Genomic DNA, 12,434 nt, shown 5'->3' with positions numbered 1-12,434 from the left:
TGAGAAATGAAATTGGAAAAACAAAACTCTAAAACTTCTCCTTCCCTTCAATAATCTAGGATAGCACACAAAACTAATGTCTTCTTGTCTGGCAAAATGGAAGATGGTGAACCAAATGGTACCTTAGAATGAATGAGGACAGGTGATAAAAAGATAGTGTAAGAAAACCATTATCATCACTGAACAGATAGCTTCAACTTCTTCCTTATGGCTACTACATCAAAGAGACTTGGCTCAACCTTTGATAGACTGTCATAGCTCAGAAGCTATGACACAAGTGAGAGCTGCTGTTTATTTACTGTCTCTCAAGAAAATAAATGTAATCGCTCTCATCAAACCAGGTCAGAGGACTCCTAACATCCCTGCTACCTTGTTAGTCAATAAGCTTATTAAGCATCTCCTAAGTTTCAGGCACTGAGCTAAAATATGGGAATACACAGAAAGTCAAAAGGTAGTTCCTGCCCTCAAGGAGATCACAATCTAATGGAGATAAAAATCAAACAAATATATATAAAGTATATCTATATGTATAAAGACAAGCTTGTTTTATATACACATATGTAGGATGAATGATAGAGTGAAGGATCTAGGCTTAAGAGTTTGAAAAAAGCTTCCTATAGAAGGAGGGAATTTAGTTGGGACCTAAGGGAATGCAATGAAGCAGAGATGAGAAAGAAAACAGAGGTGGGCAATGAAACTGCCCAGTCAGAAGCTAAAGTATCTTGTTCATGGAACAGCACGGAGGTCAATGTTCCTGAATCAAAGAGGAGGTGGTAGGGTGGGGAGTGGAGATTAAGAATACTAGAAAGGTAGAGGGTGTGGGGTGGTTATAAAGTTATAAAGGACTTTGAACACCAAAGGATTTTGTGTTTGATCCTGGAGGAGATGGGGAGTCATTGGAGTTTATTGAACATGAAGTAAAATGGTGGAAACATCACTGGTGGTTGAATAGAAGATGGATTGGAGAGATAATTGTGGCAGCCCAACCCATCAGTAGGTTTGTGCAATACTCTAGGCATGGAATGAAAAGAGTCTTTATCAGAGTGGTGCCAAATCAAAGAAGAGAAGGGGCATATATGAGAGATGTTGAAAAGGTGAAATCAAAGAGGAAGGAGGGGAAGAGAGGATGACACCTAGGTTGTAAGCCTGGGACAAGTGTGGTGCCCTCAATAGAAATGGGAATTTTGGCAAAGAGGAGGGATTAGGGGGAAAGATAATGCGTTCAGTGTTGAATCTGTTGAAGATACCTACTGGACATCTAATTCAAGCTGTCAAAAAGGCAGTTTGAGATGAGACTGGAAGTCAGAAAAGAGATGAATGAGATATGAGAATCATCAGCATAGATAATTAAATTCATGCAAGTTGCTGAGATCACCATATGACATAATATAGAGAGAAATGTGTGGTCAAAACAGAAAGCAGAGGGGGGAAATGGGGCCTATAGAAAAAAGATCAGAAGCAGTGTCAGGATCCATTTGGATCTTCCAAATCCATCCCTCCTTTGCCTTTGGATAAAATTGACATTTGGTGGAGAGTGAGTTGTGAGTGTGTCTGTCTATACACACACACACCACGATCCTTCCTGGTTAGATTAAGGGTGCTCAATGAAAGGATCAGTGAGGCCAAAGGAACTTTAGATGTTTAGTTTAGAAAAAGGCTTGTTGGAAAGGGGTGAAGTTCTAATGTAGATCTCAACAATAAAAGGGCCAGTCACATGGACCAGTTAGATTTGTTTTAACTTGGCTTCAAAAAGCAGAGCTAACCACAATGGATGGAAGTTGTAGAAAGAAAGATTTTTCCAGTGTAAGGGGAAATATCCTAACAGTTAGATCTCAGTGAATTCCCCATCACTGGGCATGTTCAAGCATAGGACAAATGACAATCAGGGACCTAACAGAGGATCGATCTATCCCTGTTCACATTTAAGTTGGACTTTCGAGGACTGCACTTCCAGTCCTGAGATCTTCTGAATTTCACTCCAAAAAAGTCAGTGAATGTTCTGATTCTGTACCCCAGAGTAATACAAACAAATATGGGATGAGAAATATAATAAACTTGTAACTGGCCCCACATTAGGCATAGGGAGATAAAGAGAAGGTTTTTTTTTTTGTTTGTTTTGTTTTGTTTTATGTCATCACTTTTGACAAAGATGCTTGGTTTTAAGAGCAGTATCTTGCGCTGGAGGGAATGCTTCAGTTTGGACTCCTTTAAAAACACATTTGGCAAGACTTGTTTATGTGTCTCTTCATTTAGAACTACTTTACTGAATGCTAATGGTTTGTATAAGATTCTACTCCTTCTTCTGAAATCTTGAGCAGTTTTGGTGATGGTTAAAATTGTTAAAAATAAAACAGGCTTTTTTGAGAGAAAGGTAAAAATCAACCCATTAAGCAGGTGACTAAATTTTTAAGTTGGATATAGCTAACCTCTGGATATTTTTTCTGGAAAAGAAGAAATAAAGTTTTTTGGTACCCAACCAAAAATATTCTGAACTCCATAGTGGGTTGTTCTCTGAGAGAAAAGAGAGCTTTCTAATTGTACTAAACATCATTAAGAATAATTTAAAGAAGGTTCTTTGTGTTTTTGAAGCTTTGGAAGCAACGACTTGTTCTAGGAAATTATTTTTACAGTGTAACATTTTTACAGGTAACCTTGTACAAGGACTGTGACATGGAAGACTTTGGGTTCAGCGTATCAGATGGATTGCTGGAAAAAGGAGTATATGTTAAAAATATTCGTCCCACTGGACCAGGAGACCTAGGTGGCTTAAAGCCATATGACAGGCTCTTACAGGTAAAGCCAAATGTGCAATTTCAACCATGCATGTCTAATGTGGCACATATAATTAACTTTAAAAGACCAAATGGGCATATTTAGGAGCTGAGAGTGGAGATCTAATTGCCTGATAGAAGATGATACCACTGATGAGAACTTTTCAGCTCTGTTCTTTTCCCCTTGTCTAAGGCCCCTTGCAGATCTAAATGTTCTGAATCCTTCCAACCAGATCTTCTCTCCAAACCTTCATCACCATGACTCTTGCATCATTTTGTCACAATCTCAAAATCTGACTTTACAAGGTGATCTCCTAATGTCAAGAGGAAGGTGAAAGTACTGGATGCCAATAACTTATTCTACTGTAAAAAAATTATTTTAAAGAAGAAAAGTACAAGAATAATATTAGTGCCTTCTGTAATACGATCTATCTCAGTAAAGACTTATGCCCTTTAAAAAATATTCAGTGGAATTTATTCATTTCACAAGACTTTTGACTCCTAAGAATTACACATTCCAGAGAAGCAAGCTAGATTAGAGTTGAACTTTTGGAACTGGGCAGGTAAGAGCAATGGTCTAGTGATATGGAACCCAAATTTCCCTTCTTCCTGGATCAACTGAATACTTTCAATATTTCCCAAAGGCCCATCATATTCAAGGTAGCTGCAATTATGCCTAATTTATAAAGAGGAAGTCTGCAGGATCCCTCATCCTGCTAATAAGCTGTCATTCTCTAAGCCAGCCTGGATGTTTCTAATTTGAAGTCACTCCCCCAAATTATCTGGAAAAAAAAAAAAAAACCTTACCCAGAGCTCTCAGTTTCACTTCAAACCCTAGGGTAAATGGCCCTACTTTTGCAATAGGTATTTTCACCTGGGTAACTTTCTATTCAAGGACCTAGCCTGGTCAGTTCCACCAAGTCCCAGAAGGTCCAGATAATGGTTTACTGACAGTGTATTCCTTCCTCTCCTTTAAGGAGTAACTCCCCTTTTAAAATGACAGCACTGACCTAATGATACTCCCCAAACCTATGAATGGATAACAAAATAATCACTAGCATTAAAAAATAGAGCCTCCTATTAATGTGATGGAGTTCAATATAAATGTAATACCCTATTCTAGAATGAATTCTAGATTATAATCCCTAGGACTTTCTATTCCTGGAAATCTGATATGAATGCATTGCCATGGAAATACTCCCAAACTTCTTTTATCAATGGGTCAGTTATTTCACATTGACCTTGCCCTAGGCTTCTGCCTGCTTATACTCAATATAGATAAACTCTAAAACAAATACCTTTTCCATATATGCTTTTCCAGATAATTGAATAATATGGACAAATCTATCACCCTGGACAATTCCCAACCCAAATGCACAGTGTATATATCATCTTATTTCAGATTCTCTAGCATCCCCTCTGGCACCATTTTGTCCTGCATCTTGGCCACATATAACCCAAAGTGCTGTTTTTTGCAAAGCTTTTCTCAGAAGTTTCCCCGATATCATCGAAAGGAGACTTCCTTTCTCAACATCTCTTAAATACTCACAAAGCACTTTTGGATGCTGCCAAGGACCCCTAAGATCATCCAAGTGACTAAGAATATAATGCCATAATAGTTCAACTATTTCAATCTCCACAGGAACCATTTCAAACTTTTTCTAACCTCAAACTTCCTATATCACCACTGTTGACTTCATTCTAAGATGATCACCCAGGCCAAATTAGCTCTCTTCATATTCTCAGTTCTGAGAAAGAGATGTCCTTGCTCCTTTCCAAGACAAATCTACCCATTCCTATTTCTGCTAGGATAACATCAATCATCACGCCTTTTCTTTTCGTTTTCATCCTTCTCTCTACTGCCATCTTCTCTACTGTCAACCTCGGTTCTATGAACTTGTTTTTTAAAAATCATTATTTTGATAACTATATTTACAAATAATTGGTTTCCTTTGAAATAGTATGCATTTTATTTTATGCATTGGAAAACATTATTCTGAGAAAGGTTCTCTGGGCTTCACCAAGACAAAAAAAGGTTAAGAATGTCTGTCCTAGAGGGAGTTAGGTGGCTCAGTGGCTAGAGAGCCAATCTGGAGAAAGGAGTTCCTGGGTTTAAATAGGACTTCACACTTCCTAGCTTAGTGACCCTGGGCAAGTCATTTAACTCCAACTACCTAACCGTTATACTTAGTATCAGTTCATAGCAGAAGGTAAGGGTTTAAAAAACTGTCCTAAAACTTCTATACTATATTCCCTTCTCAACCACTTTGGAAAAAAAAGTGATATATCCTCTTCTTCACTATAGCCTACTGTATTACTTTCACCCCAATGGCTCAATTTAAGAAACCTTTATCAGGTACAAGGTGTTGGAAACCAAAAAGTGGTCAATCCTAGGAGTAGGATTATAGTTTATGAGGGGGGAGACAACACAAAAGAAGTAAATAAAAGGTAATTTAGGGATGAAAGAAGCATCAGCAGCCAAGGGGACTCAGCAAGTTTTCCTATACATTTCACCTAACAAGAACTTTTAAAAAGCTAGTAAAAGAACGGGGCAACATTCTAAGTGTAGGGGGAGAGAACCAAACCGTATAAAGGTTCAGAATGATAAGTGAGTTCAGGGCAGAATAAGATTTGGCAGGTTTGGAAGGGGAATGATTGAAAAGTCTAGAAGGAAAACCTTTTTCAAGGGTTCAAAATAACCAAGTGAGTTTATTTTTTATCCTAAGGAGAATAGAAATCATTGAAGAGTCTGAACAGGAAAACCAGTTGTTCAAACCTGTGCTCTAATTTTTTTTTTTAATATTGGAAGCTGTGTGGAGGATAGATTGGAAAGAAAGAAAGGGGAGTAACTTGAGCTAGGAAAACCAATTGTGAGATTATTGCAGTTGGCCAGGTGGGAAGTGATGAGGGCCTTAAATAGGGTGCTGCCATTTGAGAAGAGAACAGGATAGATGGGAGAAATAGCATGGAGGTAGAAGAACCCACAAATTTGGTAACTGATTGATACGGGACAGCCAAAGAAGAACTGAGGTCGTAAACTTCAGTAATGATGGTGTCACCAGAAAGCAAAAAATATGAAGGAGAGACAGGAAGATCATGAGTGCTATTCTGGACCAGGTGAATACAAACCATCCATGAGACATCTAAATGGAAAAGTTTAGCAGAAACCTGAGGATGTAAGACTGGCATTCAGGGAGATAAGAAGTACTGAATATGTAATTCTGGGAATTATTTGAGATGGTTGAACCCATGAAAGCCAATGAAATCAAGAGAGAAAGTCATATAGAGAGGGAAAAGTATCCAGGACAGAGCCAGGTTACACAGCTTGGACCACAGATGAGAACCCAGTTGAGCCAACCAAGAAAGAACAACCAAATAGATAGGAGAAACAGGAGACAGCACTGTCACATAAAAAGCAAGAAGAGTACCTGGAAGGGTTAGTCAATCATTCCATTGGCCAACAAATAATATATACCAATTAGGAACTGGTCTGGGGACTGGGGCTACATGTACAAAGGCTGCTACTCCTACTCACAATGAACTTAATATATGCAGCATAAATATAAAGTTAATAAATATACACACCCTCTAAAAACAAAGTAATTTGCAAGGGAGGGCACAAGTGGTTGGGAGAGAGTTAGGAAAGGCTTCACACAGAAGATAGCATCCAAGCTACAGGGCAGCTAGGTGGCTTAGGGAGTAGAGGGGAGGTCTTTGGTTTAAATCTAGGTTCAGACACTTCCTAGCTGTGTGACCCTAGACAAGTCATTTAATCCCATTGCCCAGCCCTTACTGCTCTTCTCCCTGGGAACCAATTTATTTTTTAAATCCTTATCTTCCATCTTGCAAGTCAAAACTGTATGGGCTCCAAGGCAGAAAAGTGGTAAGGGCTAGACAATGGGAGTTAAGTGACTTGCCCAGGGTCACACAGCTGAGAAGTATCTGAGGCCAGATCTGAACCTAGGCCTGACTCTCAATCCATTGAGCCACCCAGCTGCTCCCCACAGTATTGATTCTAAGACAAAAGGTAAGATTTTTTTTAAGAAGAAATCTAAGAAGCAGGTCAGGAAGGAATATATTTCAAGCACAAGGGATGACCAGTACAAAACCGTGGGTGGGGAACAGAGAGAGAAGGCCAGTTTGTCTATATTACTGTGATGTGTCTACAGAGACAAAAGCTGATGAGATTTTTTTTTAAAGATAAGGAATGAGAAACAGCCACTGGATTTAACAATTAAGAGATTGTTAGTACCTTGGAAGGAGGTACTTACCACCACTGTAACACCTTCTGTCTTCAGACTTTCTCCTTTTTTATACCCATTGCACTGCTTTCTTCTGTCTCCACATTTTAAAAATAACTTTTGGTTTCATCTCAAAGTTGTATGTTTGGGGTTCAACTGTGTTGTCTTATGACTCAAATAGTAAGTCAAAACTGACATTCTTGACCTTTCAGGTTAATCACGTCCGTACAAGAGATTTTGACTGCTGCCTCGTCGTACCCCTCATAGCAGAATCTGGCAATAAGTTGGACCTGGTTATTAGCAGAAACCCCCTGGCTTCTCAGAAGGTAGTCCCAGATCAACAACGTACTTTACCGGGTGGAGAATGGGGTGACCAGAACAGAGCTTTCTTTCAACAATCTGGACATGGTGGTAGTCTAGAGACACGAGAACCCACTAATACATTATAGCAAAGATTTTTATAAAACAACAAAGGACAATATATACATGGTGCTAAAAAAAATCCCTTTAAGATATCTGTGACATTTAAGGCACAGATCAATCATGTGGCATTAACTGTAAAGCACAGGGGCTTTTAAATGTCTCTCATGGCTCATATTCACTATTCTTTTAAAATTGGAGGTTTTTCTGGTGACCACTATGAAAAATGGCAGGCCAAGCCCAATGATAGAGCAAAAAAAGATAGCATAAAGTAGGTAAGTCTTTTCTTCCCTCCCATTAATAAACTAAAGGATCTTTGAAAAGGTTAATTTCATACTTTCGTCTTAATATGACTAGTTTTGAGAAGAAAAACAAATCTCATTTTCTAAACTATCCTTTATGATAGTATCTTATAATTCACTTTTAAACCAGCTGGCTACTGGGTCTTAACCTAACAGTAAACTGTATGAACAAGGCTCTTTGTAAATTTAGCTTTATTATGGGGAGTGTTTTGTGAACTCTTGGTCTGCTACAATGGGAGGGGCACAGATATAAAATTAAGTTTTATTAAAGTATTTCCACATACATGCACGTAGGAGGCTGTGGTAGGTGATGGTAAAATGTATTGCCCAAGTATAGGAACAATTACTAGGATGTATGTTATTCCCTATGCAAGAAAATACTTAACAGGTCATGTCTTGCGATCTGTAACTTTTTTTTTTTTAAAGGATGGGGATTTTTTTTTTCCCTTAAGTAGCTGAAAAATTCTGAAAAAAGGACTAGAGTCCACAAAAAACTCAATCTGAGGGTTTGTTTTTAAATTCATTTTCCCTTTTTCATAAAAAAAAAAAGACTTAAATACCTGTAACAAAGAATAAAGTGTATTCAAATGAGGCAAACTTAATGCCAGGCAAATCAAATCCATATCACTATATATGTTGTTTTGACAGATTGAGGGGCGTATAGCACATGTACTTAGAAATTCCACTGAAATCTATTTTGTTCTGAGCCATGCCACTTATAGAGATTGTAAATACATTTTACAAAATGCATTGCCAATTCCTACCACCCCTCAAAGCAATAAATGGTGACAATTGCTTCTTATCCTCCTGAGCAACTGTTTTCAGTTGTTCAGATATTTTGAGTAGTCACGGTAATAACTGTTATCTGTTAAATATTAAAAATTAACTAGATCTATATATCGACTGTAGGACCTTCATTAACAAAATAGTCATTTTCTAACCCCTTTGGTTTAGGTTAAAAATTTAAACACCACTTAAAGACAAAATATCACTATCTTCTTTACCCTTTTTTCATGAAAAAGCTCACCTTCCTTTTGTGCACACACAAATGTTTTCTTCATTCAACACTGCCAGGGCAAGAAAAGAAAATTCAAGTAGAATGATGTTTGAAAGAATCATGAGTCACTTAAATATGTATTTTTATTTGTAACAAACAAGTATTAAACTGTAAAGTATTTTTGTACAAATTTAATACTTTAATAGCATGATATTTATCGTCTATGTATGGTTTTTGGGAACTCAGAATTGTTGCAAATTTGTATGAAAAAAAAAACAAACTGTACACAGTGGAATAAACAGTAATTTAAAAAAGACAAAGTCTGGTATTGAGTATAAACTATCTGAGACTTAAATCCATTTTGGTTGGATGCTGCAGAACACAAATCAGACATAAAACAAGATTGACAGTTTCATTTAAGTGAATGAGGTTTAAAAACAGAAATCTTTTAAAATGATTCAGGACTTCCAAAAATCTAGTCTGTCCAAGTACTTTATATGATACAGATTGTGATGGTAAACCATGAAGTGACAGAAAACAAGTATAACTACTATGCCATCTTTTTTTTAACAAGGGCAATTATTTTGACCATGAAAGGCTGTGGGGTTTTTTTCACTTTCAATTCAGTCCAACAATTAAGCACTTACTATCTGCAATGCACAACACACTTTTAGCAACTTTTATACAGAAGCATCTAATTTATCTAGTCAAATTCTATTAAAATGAACACAAATTATCCACATTCTTGACTTTCTGGATGTGTAAATATCATATGGAATTTAATCTAGAATCCAAACAGTGAATGAATCAAAACCAACAAAGATGAAATTTAATTAGAATAAATGTGACGACCTGAATTTGTTTTTTTAAATCAACGAAGTCAGTAAATAACTGGAAATTTTGACTTGAAAACCATTCACATGAAGAAAAAAATAAAACCAAGGTAATACATTTTAGAATGAACACTGTTAACTGTAGTGTATCCAAAGGAACGAATAAGCAAGATATTGAAGAACTTTGAGTCATGCCCTATAAGGATCAAAAGAGGAACTGAGGATTTCAACATTTACCCTGCTGAAGAAAAGACTTAGAAAGGACACGAAAGCTGTCTAATATCTTAAGGGAGCTGTATTGGATAAGAAATGACAGAATTAGCAACAAGGGAGGAAGAGGTTGGAGAGAGGTACATTTAGACTTGTAAATAAAAACATCTTAATAATTAATCATGCACAAGTGCAATGAGCTACCTGCGGAGGCACAGAGAAGGTTTCCCCCCATGGAAGGTCTTACATGGTTCCCCTTACTTAAGATTTTCAAGCAAATACTAGATGATAATTATCACTAGGGGTAGGCTAGGGGTTGGAGTGGATATCAGACTTCTTTTCTAATTATATTCTATTATTGTAAACTGTCTAAAATCCAAACAATTTCCGATATTTTAAAATTTGATTTTAACTAGATCTATATCTTACATAATATATATTAAGACATTAGCAATTATATGGTATAATACATGATTCTACCATAGAAACAGTCACATAACACTCTTTTTTAAAGAAATGTTTTAAAAATCTGTATCTATTTATTCAAGATTCATGTTCTAATCCTAGACTAGCTTTTCCCAACATGTTCTTGGGGTTATCTTCTCTTACAACATCAGATGAAGGCTGCCTAAGAGATATAAACTTAATTGTATTCGCCTAAAGAAACATAAAATTCCAGAGGTAATTGTCCATTTGGGGTAGAAGAAAAGAATCTTACAATACATTCTAAAACCTTTCCTCAAAACATTTTTTGAATGCCATTTTTGACACTGCCTTGAGGCACAGCTTAAGGTCACCCTTTGTTTCACCTACTAAAAGTAGCATTACCCACAGGCTGATCAGCTTCTTGACTCACCAGTTTTGGCTCCAAAAGATTTTGTCACTCTTTTAAAAATATCCAACCACAAAGAAGTTAGCAATTATTTTAGACATTCAGAAGACCATAACAACAAATCCTCAAGGCAGTATCCAAAGAAAAGCTCTGGCATAGTTTTGGAGAAGTGTGTGGCCTCAACAGTTGAATCATTTTTTAAAGGAGGCAACATTCCTGTGGTAAAACAATTCTTATGTGTCTGTTTTAAAACTCTATGGTCAACACCCCCACATAATTTCTAACTTTCTGTGCTAATCTAATAACTAAACCATATTATCAAAGATAGCCAAACATTGACCATAATTATGCTAGCCAATTAAGCCATGATCCTAAAAATATGAAAATGTTCAAATAAAGTTAGAAGATTGATTTTTGTACTAAATTTCACTTTTTAAAAAAGCCACTGCTTCATGACATTCATTATGTTACATCAGATTCTGTAAAATCCAAAAATTCTTGGTTAAGTTCACCTTCATAGTTTGATAATCAATTTCCTCATCAAAGATAAAAATATATTGTAATCATTTTGTTCAACCATAAATTAAGTTTCTTCCCTTCCGGTAGTTTTGAAAAGCTGCTTGGGAGTCAAGTTTTTCAGTGTCATATTTTGAAATCTGGCAGATACAAGTGGAGATGTTTCTTCCCCCTGTCAAAAAGAAAATAATGTTAATGCCACAAAAGTTAAATCAACTTTCCATATTTATTACGAAATCTGATTTCCCCCTCCTTCCCCTTAAGCAGTTTCCTTTCTGGCAGCCTCAACCTCTAAAGTTGTGAGCTAAAACTAATAATTATAAGCCAAGGTAAAAATTTTTGTAATGCTTAACAGAGTGAACATGAATATAATCATTCATGATCTCCAAACTCTTTTTTCTCATGCAACTCCAATCAAATAATTTTTAAACATAAACCTCTAATTTGTGAATGTATTCATAAATAAAATCTGTGCTATATAAAAATACACAAGCTATGCTACTCTACTTATGTACCTTATGAAATATAGACAATAGAAAGGACAGGATGTGAAAAACAAAAAAACCAATTATTTCAAAGTTATTTATAAATAATAGTATACAAAAACAAAAAAAACCTTTTTACTCTCACTAAAATGCCAACAATAATGTTTGGTGAAAGCAATGTGATTTACATACTTCATTATTTTAGAAAAATCTCTTTATTATTGCTCTTTAAGTAACTATTTTAACTAATTCAATCAAAGAAACTCGTTATCCAAAAAAGTAACTTTACTCTTTAGATACTTCATTATTGATAAATAAATACAATAATCAAATATGGCCAGAATAGTCAGGGAATGTGATAGCTAGACAGCAATAATCCTGTTTTTATGCATGGATATTCATTCTACACAATGCAAGAGTAAAAGTAAATGGTCTCTGATTTCACCTCTGGTGAAAGTTTTTGCTATCAAGTGGTTCTGCCTAATGGATGCTATCCCATCTTACTTCTCTCTTCACATTGAGATTTTTTAGTTGCGTTTTCATATCCTCAATCCTTGGCTCCCTACTCACACAGGGGAGAGCAAAATCCAAGCTTCACACTTGTTTGTAGTATCCTCAAACCAATGCCATCAATACCTCTTTCACGCCTCCCACCAGGCTCTACTCCACAGTTAACAAACTAGTTTTCTCTTTAATCCTCCTCCTTCCATCTTGTGGCCCTGTGATGGTGACACTCTCCCTAGAATTGGCTCTACTTTCACTCATATTCCCATCCCAGAGTGAGGGAGCTGAAAGACTCCTTCCTCCCTCTCCCATGATCTCTCTTC

At 36.4% G+C, this 12,434-nt stretch overlaps 2 protein-coding genes across 12 annotated transcripts in view; one reads left to right on the top strand and one right to left on the bottom strand.

Annotated features, from left to right (window-relative positions):
- The window catches only part of GRIP1 (glutamate receptor interacting protein 1), an 808,853-nt gene extending 799,320 nt beyond the window's left edge, over positions 1-9,533 (top strand). For 4 of the 11 annotated variants that reach the window (XM_056798430.1, XM_056798415.1, XM_056798416.1 and 1 more), the window contains 2 exons: positions 2,647-2,793; positions 7,225-9,533. In XM_056798430.1, the coding sequence (XP_056654408.1) occupies positions 2,647-2,793; positions 7,225-7,461 (384 nt within the window). In that variant the 3' untranslated portion in view covers positions 7,462-9,533. The remainder of the gene's footprint in view (positions 1-2,646; positions 2,794-7,224) is intronic. The other 7 variants (XM_056798417.1, XM_056798419.1, XM_056798421.1 and 4 more) reach the window with 3 other exon arrangements.
- Positions 9,479-12,434, bottom strand: part of HELB (DNA helicase B) — a 43,429-nt gene continuing 40,473 nt past the window's right edge. Inside the window, exon 13 of the mRNA XM_056798431.1 lies at positions 9,479-11,294. Coding sequence (XP_056654409.1) covers positions 11,190-11,294 — 105 coding nt within the window. The 3' untranslated portion in view covers positions 9,479-11,189. The remainder of the gene's footprint in view (positions 11,295-12,434) is intronic.

Source organism: Monodelphis domestica, chromosome 5, assembly GCF_027887165.1.
Source record: "Monodelphis domestica isolate mMonDom1 chromosome 5, mMonDom1.pri, whole genome shotgun sequence".
Lineage (NCBI taxonomy): Eukaryota > Metazoa > Chordata > Mammalia > Didelphimorphia > Didelphidae > Monodelphis > Monodelphis domestica.
Note: the sequence above shows the minus strand (reverse complement) of the source record. Positions and strands in the feature narration are given on the sequence as shown.